The sequence below is a fragment of the Erinaceus europaeus genome, chromosome 9, assembly GCF_950295315.1.
Source record: "Erinaceus europaeus chromosome 9, mEriEur2.1, whole genome shotgun sequence".
Taxonomy (NCBI): domain Eukaryota; kingdom Metazoa; phylum Chordata; class Mammalia; order Eulipotyphla; family Erinaceidae; genus Erinaceus; species Erinaceus europaeus.
The window spans coordinates 46,302,286-46,319,701 of NC_080170.1; the positions used below are offsets into that span (position 1 = coordinate 46,302,286).

At 42.7% G+C, this 17,416-nt stretch overlaps 1 protein-coding gene across 1 annotated transcript in view; it reads left to right on the forward strand.

The window, feature by feature from the left end:
• The window catches only part of LAMC2 (laminin subunit gamma 2), a 73,584-nt gene extending 57,619 nt beyond the window's left edge, over positions 1-15,965 (forward strand). The window contains exons 20-23 of the mRNA XM_007523821.3: positions 466-656; positions 10,083-10,241; positions 10,349-10,448; positions 14,290-15,965. Coding sequence (XP_007523883.1) covers positions 466-656; positions 10,083-10,241; positions 10,349-10,448; positions 14,290-14,543 — 704 coding nt within the window. The 3' untranslated portion in view covers positions 14,544-15,965. The remainder of the gene's footprint in view (positions 1-465; positions 657-10,082; positions 10,242-10,348; positions 10,449-14,289) is intronic.
• Positions 15,966-17,416: the final 1,451 nt, after the last annotated feature.

The following is a 17,416-nucleotide window of genomic DNA, read 5'->3' on the forward strand; positions in this document are numbered from 1 at the left end:
TGACTTAGTAATTTTGCAGCAGTGGGGCCCTAAGGAAGGTTGATTGTCAGTTTCTCTAAGCAGCACACTTATAGTCATGACTCTCTCAATGCCTCCTCTAAAATAGTTTCCTCTTGGAGGAGAAAGAATCTAACAGTTTGCAGAGCTCCCACCTTCTGCACTCCATAAAGAATTTTGGTCTATGCTCCCAGAGGGATAAAGAAGTTTCTGTTGGAGGGGATGAGACTTGGAACTCTGGTGGTGGGCACTGTATGAAATTATACCCCTGTTATCTTATAATCCTGTTAATAATTATTAAATCACTAATAAATAAATAAAATAAAAAAGAATCTCACAGTTTCCCACACTCTCATCTTCAGGCAGTGACAACTCCCCAGCTCTTTTCCTAGAATCCGAAAGCCCCTTCATTTTCCCTGGCAAGTTGGTTTTGGTCTTCATTGGGCTGCTCCCTTGTTTCCATTTCAGAGTTTGACCTGCAGGTAGAAGTCAGGAAAGCAGAAGCTGAAGAGGCCATGAAGAGATTCCCCTCCATCAGCCAGAAGGTTGCAGCTGCCAGAGATAAAACTGAGCAGGCAGAAGCAGCCCTGGGCAGCACTGCAGCCGATGCCCAAAGGGCAGCCAGGGCAGTCCTGGAGATCACCAGCAAGATTGAACAGGTGAGGGAAAGTGTTGGGTGGGAGCAGCTCCAGACACAAGGGCAGTCAGAAGGAGAGGGTGCATGGGGCTCTTTTTTATTATTTCTTTTTGGGGGATTACTGGTTTACACTTGACAGTAAAATACAATAGTTTGTACATGCATAACATTTCCCAGTTTCCCACATAACAATACAACCCTCACTAGGTTCTCCTCTGCCATCATGTTCCAGGACCTGAATCCTCCCCCCACCCCAGAGTCTTTTACTTTGGTGCAATACAGCAACTCCAGTCCAAGTTCTGCTTAGTGTTTTCCCTTCTGATCTTGTTTTTCAACTTCTATGAGTGAGATCATCCCATACTCATCCTTCTGTTTCTGACTTATATCTCTTAATATGATTCTTTCAAGCTTCATCCAAGATGGGGTAAAGAAAGTGAATTCACCATTTTAAATAGTTGAGTAGTATTCCATTGTGTGTGTATATAACAAAACTCGCTCAGCCACTCATCTGTTGTTGGACATCTAGGTTGCTTCCAGGTTTTGGCTAGTACAAATTGTGCTGCTATGAACATAGGTGTACACAGATCTTTTTGGATGGGTGTATTTGATTCCTTAGGATATATCCCAGGGGAGGAATTGCAGGGTCATAGGGTAGGTCCACTTCTAGCCTTCTGAGAGTTCTCCAGACTGTTCTCCTGTCACAGGGGTTGGAGCAATTGACATTCCCACCAGCAGTGCAGGAGGGTTCTTTTGTCATGGAGCTTTTTTTGATCCTTGGGATTACAGTTCTATTTGGTTTCATGGCAGCCCCCTGCTCTCCTCCTGCACCCTTTTTATTGAGTGATTCTTAAGGCTGTCCCCCATTTTCAACTTCCATTTTAGACACCGTTATGGAAAGAACTGGGATTGTTTCTTTTCTACCTAGACTAGTGTTTCTCTATTTCTGTGCTGAGTTGTAATACTGAAGACAATGGTTCTTTCTCTTCCTCCTCCACCTCTGCTTTCTCTCTTCTTTTTTTTTTTTTCCTGCAATCTTTATTTTTTATTTTTTATTTAAGAAAGGATTAATTAACAAAACCATAGGGTAGGAGGGGTACAGTTCCACACAATTCCCACCGCCCAATCTCCATATCCCACCCCTCCCCCGATAGCTTTCCCATTCTCTATCCCTTTGGGAGCATGGACCCAGGGTCATTGTGGGTTGCAGAAGGTAGAAGGTCTGGCTTCTGTAATTGCTTCCCCGCTGAATATGGGCGTTGACTGGTCGGTCCATACTCCCAGTCTGCCTCTCTCTTTCCTTAGTAGGGTGGGTCTCTGGGGAAGCTGAGCTCCAGGACATATTGGTGGGGTCTTCAGTCCATGGAAATCTGGCCGGCATCCTGATGACACCTGGAACCTGGTGACTGAAAAGAGAGTTAACATACAAAGCCAAACAAATTGTTGAGCAATCATGGACCCAAAGCTTGGAAAAGTGGAGAGGAAGTATTAGGGAGGTACTCACTGCAAACTCTAGTATACTTCTGCTTTCTTACTTTGGTGCCATACTCCAAACTCAGTCAATTTCTGCTTTGCGTTTCTACTTCTTCTTTTTTTTTTTTACATGCATAACATTCCCCAGATTCCCATTTAGTAATACAACCCCCACTATTTCATTCATCATTTTTCATGGACCTGTATTCTCCCCACCCACCCACCCACCCCAGAGTCTTTTACTTTGGTGTAATACTCCAATTCCATTTCAGGTTCGACTTGTGTTTTCTTTTCTAATCTTGTTTTTCAACTTCGGCCTGAGAGTGAGATCATCCCATATTCATCCTTCTGTTTCTGACTTATTTCACTCAACATGATTTTTTCAAGGTCCATCCAAGATCGGCTGAAAACGGTGAAGTCACCATTTTTTACAGCTGAGTAGTATTCCATTGTGTATATATACCACAACTAGCTCAGCCACTCATCTGTTGTTGGACACCTGGGTTGCTTCCAGGTTTTGGCTATTACAAATTGTGCTGCCAAGAACATATGTGTACACAGATCTTTTTGGATGGATGTGTTGGGTTCCTTAGGATATATCCCCAGGAGGGGAATTGCAGGGTCATAGGGTAGGTCCATTTCTAGCCTTCTGAGAGTTCTCCAGACTGTTCTCCACAGAGGTTGGACCAATTGACATTCCCACCAGCAGTGCAGGAGGGTTCCTTTGACCCCACACCCTCTCCAGCATTTGCTGCTGTTACCTTTTCTGATGTGTGACATTCTCACAGGAGTGAAGTGATATCTCATTGTTGTCTTTATTTGCATTTCTCTGACAATCAGAGACTTGGAGCATTTTTTCATGTGTTTCTCGGCCTTTTGGATCTCTTCTGTGGTGAATATTTTGTCCAAGTCCTCCCCCCATTTTTGGATGGGGTTATTTGTTGTCTTGTTGTTGAGTCTGGCAAGCTCTTTATATATGTTGGTTATTAAACTCTTATCTGATGTATGGCATGTAAAGATCTTCTCCCATTCTGTGAGGGGTCTCTTGATTTGGGTAGTGGTTTCTTTTGCTGTGAAGAAGCTTTTTAATTTGATGTAGTCCCATAGGTTTATACTTGCCTTAGTCTTCCTTGTAATTGGATTCGTTTCATTGAAAATGTCTTTAAAATTTATGCAGAAAAAAGTTCTTCCAATATTTTCCTCTAAGTATCTGATAGTTTCTGGTCTAACATCCAAGTCCTTGATCCACTGGGAATTTACTTTTGTATTTGGTGAAATACAGTGATTCAGTTTCATTCTTCTGCATGTTTCGACACATTGTTTCCAACACCATTTGTTGAAGAGACTCTGCTTTCCCCATATAATAGTCTGGGCCCCTTTGTCAAAGATTAGATGTCCATACGTGTGGGGCCTCATTTCTGGGCTCTCAATTCTATTCCACTGGTCAGTGTGTCTGTTCATGTTCCAGTACCAAGCAGTTTTGATGACAATGGCCCTATAATACAGTTTGAGATCTGGGAGTGTGATGCCTCTGGTTCTGTTCTTTTTTCTCAAGATTGTTTTGGCAATTCTAGGTCTTTTCTGGTTCCAGATAAACATTTGTAGCATTTTTTCTATTCTCCTAAAAAATGTGCTTGGGATCTTGATGGGGATAGCATTAAATTTGTAGATGGCTCTGGGTAGTATATTCATTTTGATGATGTTAATTCTTCCAACCCATGAACATGGAATATCTTTCCACTTCTTTGTGTCTTTTTCAATTTCTTTGAGTAGTGACTCATAATTTTCAGTATACAAGTCTTTCACTTCTTTGGTTAGGTTTATTCCTAGATATTTTATTGTTTTTGTTGCTATAGAAAAAGGAACTGATTTCTGGATTTCAATTTCTTCTAACTTAGTGTTTGCATAGAGGAATGCCACTGACTTTTGAATGTTAATTTTATAGCCTGACACATTACTGTATTGCCTGATGATTTCCAAAAGCTTCTTGCTGGATTCCTTAGGTTTTTCCATGTATACTATCATGTCATCCGCAAATAAGGAGAGTTTGACTTCTTCTCTTCCAATCAGTATGCCTTTAATTCCTTGCTCCTGCCTGATTGCTATGGCAAGAACTTCCAACACTATGTTGAATAGTAATGGTGATAGTGGGCAGCCCTGTCTAGTACCTGATCTGACTGTAGGTTTGCTATATATAGACTCCACTATCTTCAGGAATTTTCCATCTATTCCTATTTTTTGTAGTGTTTTGATCATAAAGGGATGTTGTATTTTGTCAAAGGCTTTCTCTGCATCTATTGATATGACCATGTGGTTTTTGGTCTTGCTTTTGTTGATGTGGTGGATCACATTGATTGATTTACGTATATTAAACCAACCTTGCATGCCTGGGATAAACCCCACTTGGTCATGATGAACAATTTTTTTGATATACTGCTGTATCCGGTTGGCTAAAATTTTGTTCAATATTTTCGCATCTATGTTCATCAGAGATATTGGTCTGTAGTTTTCTTTTTTGGTTGTGTCCCTGTCTGCTTTTGGTATCAGGGTGATGTTAGCTTCATAGAAGCTGGCAGGGAGTATTCCAGTGTCTTCAATCTTCTGGAAGACTTTTAAAAGTAGAGGTATTAGTTCTTCTTTGAAAGTTTTGTAGAATTCATTTGTAAAACCATCTGGTCCAGGACTTTTATTTTTGGGAAGATTTTTGATAACTGTTTCAATTTCATTAGCTATGATGGGCCTGTTCATGTTATCCACTTCCTCTTTACTTAGTTTTGGAAGTTGGTAGGTATCTAGGAAATCATTCATTTCTTCCAGGTTCTCTAGCTTGGTGGCATGTAGTTGTTCATAGTAGTCTTGCATGATATGTTGAATTTCTGCAGTGTCTGTTGTGATTTCTCCTCTTTCATTTACTATCCGATTTATTTGGGTCTTCTCCCTTTTTTGTTTTGTGAGTCTGGCTAAAGGTTTGTCGATTTTGTTTACTCTTTCGAAGAACCAACATTTACTTTCATTGATCTTTTGTATGGTTTTCCTGTTCTCAATGTTATTTATTTCTGCCCTAACTTTAGTAATTTCTGTCCTTCTGGTTTCTTTAGGATTCCTTTGTTGTTCTTCTTCTAGGTCTTTAAGATGTGCAATCAGGCTGTTTATTTGTGCCTTTTCTTGTTTCCTAATGTGTGCTTGTATAGCTATGAACTTCCCTCTTAGGACTGCTTTAGCTGTGTCCCAAATATTTTGATAGCTTGTGTCTTCATTTTCATTGAACTCTCGAAACATTTTGATTTCTTCCTTGATTTCCTCTTTGACCCAGAAGTTGTTAAGAAGTGTACTGTTGAGCTTCCACATTTTGGGACTGTTACTAATCTTTTGTTGATTGTTAAGTGTTAGTTTAATTCCACTGTGGTCTGAGAAGATGCTTGGGATGATTTCAGTGCTCTTGAATATGCTGATGCTTCTTTGTGGCCTAACATATGGTCTATCCTTGAGAATGATCCATGTGGATTTGAGTAAAATGTGTATTCCAGTTTCTTGGGATGAATGACTCTGAAAATGTCCAATAGTTCTAGTTTATCTATCTCTTCATTTAGCTCCCTTATGTCTTTACTGATTTTCTGCCTGGATGATCTGTCAAGTTGAGATAGTGGGGTGTTGAAGTCCCCTACTATGATTGTGTTACTGTTAATATATTGCTGTAGCTCTTTCAGTAGAAGTTTGATGTATTTAGATGTCTTCTCATTGGGTGCATAGATATTAATAATTGTTAAGTCCTCTTGATTGACTGATCCTCTGAGCATTAAGTAGTGTCCATTCATATCTTTTTTAATCTTATCTATTTTAAAGTCTATCATGTCAGATATGAGAATAGCTGTTCCTGCCCTTTTTTGTGGGCCATTGGCTTGAATGATAGTTTTCCATCCTTTCACTTTAAGTCTGTGTTTGTCTTGTTGCGTTAGGTGAGTTTCCTGTAGACAACATATTGTTGGGTTGTGTTTTCTGATCCATCTTCCTACTCTGTGTCTTTTAATAGGTGAATTCATGCCATTGACATTTATTGATATCAAATATTGAAGATATTTTAACGCCATTCTTGTAGAGTTTTAGAGTGTTTTGATATATGTCCTATTTGTGGTGGTCTGGTTGTTTATAGGAGACCTTTCAGAACTTCTTTCAGTGCAGGCTTGGTGATGGTTGCTTCCTTCAACTGTTGCTTGTCTGAGAAGGTTTTGATGCTTCCATCTAGTCTGAATGACAATCTAGCAGGATACAGTATTCTTGGCTGAAAGCCTTTCTCATTGAGCACTTGATAGATATCTTGCCATTCTCTTCTGGCCTGTAGTGTTTGTATGGAGAAGTCTGCTGCTAATCTTATGGGTTTTCCTTTGTAGGTGACTCTTTGTTTTTCTCTTGCAGCCTTGAGGATCCTTTCTTTATCCTTATTCCTTTCCAATCTAAGTATGACGTGTCTTGGTGTCTTTAGGTCTGGGTTAATTCTGTTTGGGACCCTCTGGGCTTCTTGAATCTTTATGTCTTTGGTGTTGTCTAGACTAGAGAAATTTTCAGCTATTATGGCCTGGAGAACGCTTTCTTCCTCCCCTTCTCTTTCTTCCTCTGGTAAGCCAATAATGCGTATATTGTTTCTTTTGAAGTCATCCCATAGGACTCTGTTGTTGTTTTCAGTATCTCTTAATCTCTTTTTGAGATCTCTTACTTCTTTTTTAGTTGTCTCTAATTCATCCTCAATCTTGCTAATTCTGTCTTCAGCCTCATTGATTCTATTCTCTCTGCCCTCTACTGCTTTCTGGAGTTCATCTATTTTGTTGCCCTTCTCTGATACTGTTTTAGCTTGTTCAGCTAGTTGCCTTCTTAGCTCAGCGATTTCAGCTTTCAGCTCTCTAATAACCATGAGATAATTAGAATTTTCTTCCATATTCTCATTTGTTGTTCCTGCATTTCTGATTACAATTTTTTCAAATTCTTTACTCACTCCTGTTATTATTTCCTTAGCTAATGTTTGGATGTTGAACTCGTTGTTTTGTGCTTCACCCTCTGGAGGACTTTTAGCTGGACTCTTGTCCTGGTTCGAGTCTCCAATATTTTTTCTTGTTGTTTTAACCATTTTATATAAGTTAACAGTTTTTCAATCCCTGAGTTGGAGTTCAGTGGTGTAAAAGCCTTTTTTTTTCCCCTGTAGGCTATGGGATCCTGAGGGCTTTTAAACTATCAATAGGCTTCTTAGCTTAATCACTGACTCCTGACCAAGAGATAAAGCAGGGTGTGGCAGAGATAATCCAGTGGTTATGCAAAGAGACTTTCACAGCCCCTCAGCTATGCCACCGAGGTATAGGTCTTCTCCTGAGTTTCCCGGTTAGATCTCTGTACCCTGGTGTCCCTCCCTGTTGCTGCTCCAGATTCTGAGGGTAGTAGCAATGGAGACTCAGAGTTGCACTTGGAGAGTCTCTGGGGAGTCCTTTCCTCCCTTCAGCTGTCCCCTTGTTGTGGAGCAGACTGGAGGTGGTGTCTCCACTGACAAACTGTGGAACTGTTAGCAGTCACTTAATCTCTCCTTAGGCCCCTCTCTCCTCTCTGTCACCAGCCACGCGTGTTTGTACTCACGGGTGATTTACTGGGTTTCTGTGGTCATTCTAGTCCTGTCTTGTTTCGGTCCGGGTGGTCTCCTTTGGTATTCCTAGTTGATCCGGGAGAGGAGAGGAGAGGAGAGAAAGCAATCTGCTGCTCATAGCTCCACCTCCGGAAGTCGCCCCGCCTCCGGAAGTCGCCCCGCTTTCTCTCTTCTTTGTCTTCATCTTCTTCCTATTCTTTTCTTCTTCCTATTATTATTATTATTTTAGAGAGAGATAGAGACATAGAAAATGAAAGATAACCACAGCCCCAAGCCTTCCTTCCTTCAATGCAGTGGAAGCCAGGCTTGAACCTGAGTCACACCCATGGCAAAGCAGCAGACTATCCAAGTGAGCTATTTCTACCAGCCCTTCTACCTAAACCATTGAGTTCATTTCTTAAAGAAATGAAAAGCAAAGTGCATACACTGCCAGAGCGAAGTGCATACACTGGGTGGCTTACACAGTAGACAGGGATTCATTCTCTCCCAGCTGAGGAAGCTAGAAGTCTCATCTCCAGGTGTCACAGGGCTGTAATCCCATGGAGACTGGGGAGAACCCTGCTTACCTTCTCCTGGCATTTAGTGGTGTTGTGTAAGACTTGGCATGCCTTAGTTTGCTGAAGCTTCACTCCCATCACCCCTCTGTACTCATGTGGGGATTCTGTTCCTCAGATTTCTCCAACTCCTTTTGGAACAATATCCATCGTAGTGAATTAGGGGCCTATTCTTATCTAGTACAGACTACTCTTAACTAGCTGCATCTATGACAACCTCATTTCCAAATAAGATTGCACTCCAAGATACTGGGGGCTAAGACTCCAACATATCTTTGGAGTGCAGGGAACACAATTATGCCTGTAATAGCAATCATCAGTGTTGTGACTCAAGGTTATGAAACTGTGGCAGTCGGGAGTCGGGCGGTAGCACAGCGGGTTAAGCGCATGCGGCGCAAAGCGCAAGGACCGGCATAAGGATCGTGGTTCCAGCCCCCGGCTCCCCACCTGCAGGGGAGTCGCTTCACAGGTGGTGTAGCAGGTCTGCAGGTGTCTATCTTTCTCTCCCCGTCTCTGTCTTCCCCTCCTCTCTCCATTTCTCTCTGTCCTATCCAACAAGAACAACAACCTCATCAACAACAATAACTACAACAACAATGGAAACAACAAGGGCAACAAAAAGGAAATAAATAAATAAGTCTTAAAAAAAAAAAGAAACTGTGGCAGTCTAGATCCTATATCCTGTCTGTACTCCATTTTTTGTTTTTATTTTTGTTTGCTTGTTTGTTTGTTTTGGCCTATAGAGTTATTGCTGGTGCTCGGTGCCTGCACTGTAAATCCACTGCTCCTGAGGGCTATTTTTCCCTTTTTGTTGGCCTTGTTGTTTTTATTGTCATTATTCTTGTTGTTGTTATTGCAGTTGTTGTTGGATCCTTCCGCCGGTCCTCGTGCTTTGTGCCATGTGCACTTAACCTGCTGAGCTACCACCCTACTCCCCATACTCCATTCTTAAGCTTCACTTATTCATGTCTCCCCTTCCCTTCCTCTGTACCTGGAAATAGGGGTAAAAACATGGGAAAGACCCTCCTCTTCAAAGAGCTTTCAGATTAAGGGAAGAGCCAGGCAAGTTAGAATCCTGTGATAAATGCTCCAGTAGAAGGAGTGTCTCTCAGCTGGAAGAACCTCCTAGTTCTTATGTAGCATGACTTCCAGAAAGTCTCTCAACTCTAGAGAACCCATAGGGAACTTTTGGTATCTGGAATGTTTTGCCTCACTCACCCTTGGTAACTTGCAGAAGTAATTTCTCACTTTGTGTCCTTTGAAAGTGGAGGCAGTTTCTTTCATGGGGCCTATCTTTATACAGCGTCTAGTGCAAAGATAACTGCAATTTGATGCTTAGTGCTAGGTTATTGATAGATGTTGATTAATTTGGTCTCTATCAAAAACACAACTCAAAAAAAGTGTACCCCTTCATTCTTTGTACTCCATACTCAACTCTCCTGAAGATCCTAGTAAAATCATTCAAATGACTGATTGTGGCAGCAAAGAAACCAGACCGAGAAGGATAGAGTTTCTCACCCTTGTGTTTTACCCACTGGTCTGGAGTGTGGTCACTGTTTGGCAAGATCAATCACCTGAAAAGAAACATGTCTCACTGCTGATTCTCCCAGCCCTTAGAGACATGCCCCCAAACTCACTTGCTTGAGCCAGAGCTTGGGGGAGGGTGTGACCCTCAGTCAGCCTCTCATGTTCATGTAACTTAGTCCATCAGGGCTTTGGATTGTTTCTGCAGCTGTCTTTGGGAGGGTTTGTTGTCTCACCCTCTCTCCCTTTCCATCCCTGGCTCCTTTTCTTCTCCCAGGAGATTGGGGGTTTGGACTTGGAAGCCAATGTGACCGCAGATGGAGCCTTGGCCATGGAGAAGGGACTGGCTGCTCTGAAGAGTGAGGTGCGGAAAGTGGAGGGAGCACTGACCCAGAAAGAACAGGACTTTGACATGGACTCAGACGCTGTGCAGATGGTAAGCAGCCCTATCTTTTCCGGGGGGTGGGTGGGTGGGGGTCTCTTTGAACTTGCTGACTTGGGAGCTACCCTTAACCAGACTGAGGCCTATTAACTTTTGTGTAGGTTATTACAGAAGCCCAAAGAGTTAACACCAGAACCCAGGATGTTGGAGTTACCATCCAAGACACACTCAACACTCTGGACAGCATCCTGCACCTCTTAGGTATGTGGAGTACATGCAGCCTTCCAGCTCCAAGCTCCAGGGCTTCTTCACCCTGAAGGCTAGCTAGGCCTGGCCCTGGGAACAGGTGCCTCCTCTTTCCTCAACGGTGTCAGCCCCTCTGCTTTGTTTCCAAGTCAGCAAGTTCATTTTCTGGACTCTCTTTTCCCATATCTACAGAGGGTCATTGAGTACCCAGAGTACTGTAGGTCAAAGCACTGAAACATAGGTCTGAAGAGAAGACCTGACAGCTTGAGAGTCCTGCTGAGGATCTGAACTTGTCCTTGATAAATCACTTGGATAGTTTTAAGAAGACTTACATCTCTGCCATATATTTAAGAGAGATGATGAGGATGGCAGATTGAGGAGAGCTTGAAGTCGGAGTGGGAATACTTAGATGACTGAAGTACTCAGGGCAGAGTTGACAAAACACACTGAGAGTTGTGGAAGTTGGGGTCTTCTAGTCTGTGAAATCAGGAAGCAGGGGCTGATTCTGCTCTTAGCTCCTCACCAAACCACTGTTACACCTGATACAACCAGTTGTGAAAACTTGAAACACCTAGATAGGTGACCCAGAGGAAGTATTTTGGTAGTGGGTCTGAAAAGACTGTAAAATGTAAGCAGAACATGAATTTGATTACTCAGTGTGGTAGTGGCTCACTGCCCCACCCCCCATCCAGAAACTTCCCAGAGAAAATTGATTTGGAGTTTAGCATTGGCAGGATTTGTATATCTGAAGCCTCAGGTTCCATCATAAACTCTAGTTTATGATGGAACCATCATAAACTAGAGTTCTGCAGTGCTCTGATCTCTCTTGCTCAATCTCTCATAAAAATAAATCTTTTTATTAATATTAGTGATTTAATAATGATTAACAAGATTGTAGGATAAGAAGGGTATAATTTCACATAATTCTCACCACCAGAATTCTATATCCCCTCCATTGGAAGCTTCCCTATTTTTTTTTTATCCGAAATTATTTTTTTAGATATATTTTAATTTTTTATTTATTTTCCCCTTTTTGTTGCCCTTGTTGTTTTTTATTGTTGTGGTTATTATTGTTGTTATTGATGTTGTCATTGTTAGACAGGACAGAGCGAAATGGATAGAGGAGGGGAAGACAGAGAGGGGGAGAGAAAGATAGACATCTGCAGACCTGCTTCACCTCCTGTGAAGTGGCTCCCCTGCAGGTGGGGAGCCGGGACCTCGAACCAGGATCCTTATGCCAGTCCTTGCATTTTGCACCACTTGCACTTAACCCGCTGCGCTACTGCCTGACTCCCTGGACCAAAATTCTTTATGGGATGCAGAAAGTGGAAGGCCTGGGTTCTATAATTGCTTCTCTGCTGGATGTAGATGTTGGCAGGTTGATCCATATCCCCAGCCTGTCTCTATCTTTCTCTAGTGGAATAAGGTTCTGGAGAGGTGAAGTTCCAGGACATATTGGTGAGGTCATCTGCCCAGGGAAGTCAGGATGGTGTCATGGTAGTGCCTGCAACTTGGTGGCTGAAAAGCATTAAGATATAAAGAAGGACAAATTGTTTAATAAGCAATAACCTAAAGGTAAGAATAGAGCAGATGGAACTAAGGGTCTTGGTGTGGGGAAAAGCTAGGAAGTCTATTTTAAGCATATTCCAAGAGGTCCTTGACTTTAGTAATTTTTTGTCTGAGCCCAACAGCTAACATGCAGGTGGGCTAAAAGTACTGTCTAGGAAGATGTTGTCAGTGTTTAGAATGGAAGTAGAAAGCTGAATTAGGGCAGAAGGTAGCTCCCAAATATGAGGAAAGTATATAAATATCATTAACTGTATGCATCAATCTGACCAAGGGCCCATGTCTATTCATATTTAGCACAGGAGCCTGTGTGACCTCTGCATTTCTGTCAGTCTAAGAATGAGTTAAATGAGATTTTTGGCTTTCATCAGAACTGCTATCAAACCCCATGTGGCCTGTTTCATCACACTTGTACTATAGCAAACATGGAAGTAGGGATTCATCTGTACATCCCAGGATCAGTCTGGGTCTCCTTTTCCAGTTCAGAAAAACAACATTAGAACCAGAATTTTCTGTGTAGTCTCATCGTAGCCCCAAGAGATCAATATTTTATGTGTTGTTAGTAAAATGGATTGTTTTTTTGAACCAATGAGTCCCAAAGAACAAAACACCCTCTGAGGGTAATTAAAAAAAAAACTTCCCAGTGGAGATTTTAAGCAGCTTTGTTTAGTGTTCTGAAAAGGGTAATGGAACTAGTCAGATGTTTAAAGAGAAAATCAGTGAGTAGGGACAGAATTGAGGTGGGAATTCCAGGCCACGTGATTTTGTGGTGTAACGTCATTGGAGTCTTGTGGTGTGAAGGTCCTGTGATTGGGTTTTACTACTTTTATTATTTTACTTCCCAGAAGAATAAACAGAGATTCTGAGAGGTCAGTTGTGCCCCACAGATCAGATAGTAAATTGAAGAGGTGGAATTTGAACCCTGGATTCTGTTTCCTATGCTCTTGCTATTTGGGGAGTATCTCATGCTACCTCTCCATGGACTGCTTAACTGTCTCTACAATTCATAACCCCTAAATGCTGAATCCTCTCCTGCTTCAGGGAGAGGACTGACCCACCAGACTGACATTTTGTCACTGTGTTGTTTTAAAAAGTGTTTGTTTTTTAGAGTTCATATAATGTAAGTGCCTACAACCAAGTACTCTTATGGCAGTCTAAATGCAAAAGGTGACCAGAGCCCTATCAAAACTATTCAGACCACACAGATCTTCCTGCTGAGGTTAATTTTAGATTGTTAGTGGATAAGACATACCTGCACAAATAAGAGCACATGTCATATTGGAAATAAACTACTATCTACTTAGATAGAATGAAGTTTTACATCATTTCCTCCCAGCTGGAATCTTTCCCCCTCAATAGCAAAGTGTACCTTGGCCACTAAAAACTCTGAGGCTCAGCCAGTTTCTAAAGGTCTTCCAATGGAAAACATCAAGACGACTCCTAAGAAAGAATCAACATGCTTTGGATTTGGAGTTGATTCTGTCCATAACATGAGCTGTGATGGGCAGAAGCCTTGGACACTCTTCAGCCCTCATGACTGTGAATTGCACCTCTGCAGACAGTGAACTATTGACCCTATTGACCCTATTGAACTATTGCAATCCAGTCCTCATCTCGCTCAACTAGAGAGCTCAGAGGCTTGAACCAGACTGCCCACACCCACTAACTACTAGTGCATTCAGCCTTTTATCCCAGATTATTTCTGATTTAAAAGAAACTTATAGGACCAGAGAGACTGCTCAGCACTAGAACACAGGACCTGCATACTTGAGGTTCAAGCCCCATATCCAGCACTACATGTACTGGAGCTGAGCAGTGCTTTGCGCTCTCTCTCTTTCTCTCTCTTTAATAATTTTATTTATTTATTATTGGATAGAGACAGAGAGAAATTAAGAAGGGAAGGGGAGATAGAGAGGAAAATAGAGAAAAAGAGGAAGGACAGAGAGAGAGAGAGAGAGAGAGAGAGAGAGACCTGAAGCCCTGCTTCACCTCTCTCTCTTATAAAAATAACGAAGATAGGGTGGGGAAAGTAGCATAAGGGTTATGCAAAAAAGACTCTCATGCCTGAGACTCAGAGGCCCCAGATTCAATCTCCCACACCACCATAAAACCAGGGGTGAGCAGTACTCTGGTAAGTAAACTAGCAACACACAAATAAGATAAAGATACGGCATGCTCTTTGCTCCAGACAGGTGCAAACGAGAATTAGAAGGATGCGCACGTGCTGAAGGTGGTGGTTAACGCTAACCACAGCTTTTCTATATTAACCCTTATCTCCTTCCGGACACAGATCAGCCTGACCGCGCAGATGAAGAGGGTCTGCTCTTACTGGAGCAGAAACTAGCCCGAGCCAAAACCCAGATCAACAGCCAGCTACGGCCCCTGTTGTCGGAGCTGGAAGAGCGGGCCCGTCGGCAGAGCGGCCACCTCCACTCGCTAGAGATAAGCATCGATGGGGTTCTAGCAGATGTGAAGAACCTGGAGAACATTCGGGACAACCTGCCCCCAGGCTGCTACAACACCCAGGCTCTAGAGCAACACTGACGCTGCCATCCAACTGTCTTAGCCAAGGCTCCTGGAATGCAGACCTCAGGGCCATCTCATGGGGGTAGGGTGGCACAGGGACCCTTGGACATGTTCAGGCCAAATGAGGTGGATCCCATCCCCGAGGCCCTGGCCAGGGCACTAGCTCCTTGCCTCAGTATGCTGCTGTTTTCTTCCTGGTGGCGGCCCATGAGGCAGACAGCACTGAGCAAGAGGCTGAACTAGCACTGTGGCCCAAACGGTGGACTGGATGGAAGGACAAATCACACGGGCAGGAGATGGCCACAGAATGGTCAGAATCTAAAACCTGGAGTGTGGATGAGTGCTGCTAGGTTAGCCAGCTGATTCTTCAAGTAATGTGACCAAAAGACACATTTTTAAATTTCCCCAGGAAATTCTTCCCTATGTCCGAACAGAGAGCGAAGTCCTATCTCACTATGACCAGTAGAATACTGTTGCCTTTTGGCATCCAGATACCAGCCTGTCATTGACCAGACTTCCTCCACCTCTCACCTGGCTGGTAAATACACACTTCCCCCTCTAAGTTGGAAGGAGGGAACAGTGGCTGGAAGCTTCCCTTTGGAACAGAGACACCTGATGGTGGCTGCCGCTTTTTAGTCCTTCTGGGCCTAGAGGGGGCATCCTTTCTCCTGACAGTGCTAAGGCAATGTAGAGTCTACATTTTTATTAAAGCATTTTCTGCCAGCAAAGTAAAACACTGGAAGAGGCTTTTACTTGTGGGTTTCAAAGTAATTTTAAACAAAAATGCAGCTTGGACATTTGAAAGAGGTGTGATTAAGTTATTTAGTGCCCACAATTCAATCCCATTATCAAAAATATATTTAAGCATCTGTGTGTTTTATTGCCCTCCCACCCCAACACACACAACAGAGAATATTCCTACCCACACCTGGGTAGACCCCATCCTTCCATCCATCCTCCCATCCTTCCAGCATATATTTATTGAGTGGCTACTACATGTTCAGGGCTGGCATATAGGGGTGACAGAGTCTCTGTCCTCACAGATTGACCAGCAAGGGAGACAGACATTGGAAAAACAAACTTACAAATCACGTTGATTACAAGTGGCGTTTGTGGCAGTAACCCCCTGGGTTGCAACCTCCTTTCTCAATAGAACATGTTGCAAAATGCTCCCAGTGTGTGTGGGGGGGCTTGGGTTTTGGCACATCCCAGATGGTGCTGGGGTGTACACCCTTCTTTGTATGCCAGAAGTTACTCCGCCCTTTTCCACAACTGATTACAACAGGCTGTTGAGTCATGGAGATACCAGTGGGAATTTCTGGAAAAATCAGGGACTCTTCTCACCCCTCCACCTTGGAGCAGAGGATTTTGGTGCTGCCTCCCATCTGTATCCTCTTGGCTTTTCAAGGACATGGTTTTCAATAAAGAACAATTATTTGATACCGGTGGTCAATTTCAAATTTATTAAACCCTGAGACCAAAATGGAGTTAGGAAAACAGTGGAAATGAAAATGCCAGAGAAAGGGCAGAGTCCTAGGGTTTGCATCCAAATACCTATTTCTGAGTTTCCTCTTCTGTGCTCTGTGCCAGAAGAGCACTTTATGAGATTTCACTAATGTCATCTCCAAAGCACGGAGAAGGATTGATTTCTAGAACAACCTGTGCAGGGTGGCTTTCCATCTTAATTATCAAACATATAAGATCTCAGGGATATGGTTTCACATATATGCATATGGTTATATAACTCATTACACCCCACCACCAAATGAGTAGGGGTTTTAATTAATATCTGTCTTTAAAATTTTTTTTTAATTTTTTAACATTTATTTATTTATTCCCTTTTGTTGCCCTTGTTGTTTTATTGTTGTAGTTATTATTGATGTCATTGTTGTTGGATAGGACAGAGAGAACTGGAGAGAGGAGGGGAAGACAGAGAGGGGGTGAGAAAGACAGACACCTGCAGACCTGCTTCACCACCTGTGAAGGGACTCCCCTTCAGGTGGGGAGCTGGGGCCTTGAACCAGGATCCTCATGCTGGTCCTTGTGCTTTGCGCCACCTGCGCTTAACCCGCTACGCTACAGCCCGACTCCCTAATATCTGTCTTTTTGAGTCAGCTATACAGTAAAGGTAAAAAGCAATACTCGTGGCACAGTATTTCTTGTTCTTCTGGGTTTCTTCCTTCCTTCCTTCCTTCCTTCCTTCCTTCCTTCCTTCCTTCCTTCCTTCCTTCCTTCCTTCTTTCCTTCCTTTCTTTCTTTTCTGGGGCTCTGTGCCTGCATAATTTTTCTGTTGCTGGTGGACTCTTTAATTTTTTTTTTTTTTTTTAGATAGAGTAAAAGGCAGCTAGGGAGAGAGAAACAGAGAACAGAGGAAGAGAGATACCACTGCTTATGAAGCTTGCCCTTTCCATGGTGCTTCCCCGTGGTGGCCAGGGGCTCCAAACCAGGTCCTCATGCATGGTAAAATGTGCACTCCACTGGGTGAGCTATCTCCCAGCCCCTCTCATGCTTTTTAATAAATAGAAACTGAGTAAACTATGCTCTTGGGTTGGCCATCTTGCTCACTCTGCTTTATCTTCTGTTGAAGTGAATTTGCAATCCTACCTTGGCTAATCTCTCACTGTAATTAACAAGCAGTAATAACAACCCAGTATTCATAACTAAAAACCTTCTTGTACTTCTCTTTGAGAGTATTGTGACTAATTGGACTGATGGTAAGTTATTAGACATACGATCATCTACTTTGACTCATAAGGAGTTCTGTTTGGAAAGAAGAGAAATCGCTACTTAGCAGATGGGTTTCTGCTCTTAGCCCAGGATGTGGTTTCTTCCCAGTACTCTTAAGAGGCTACCGAAAAGGGTAAGGAGATGCTCATAGATGTCCAACGTTT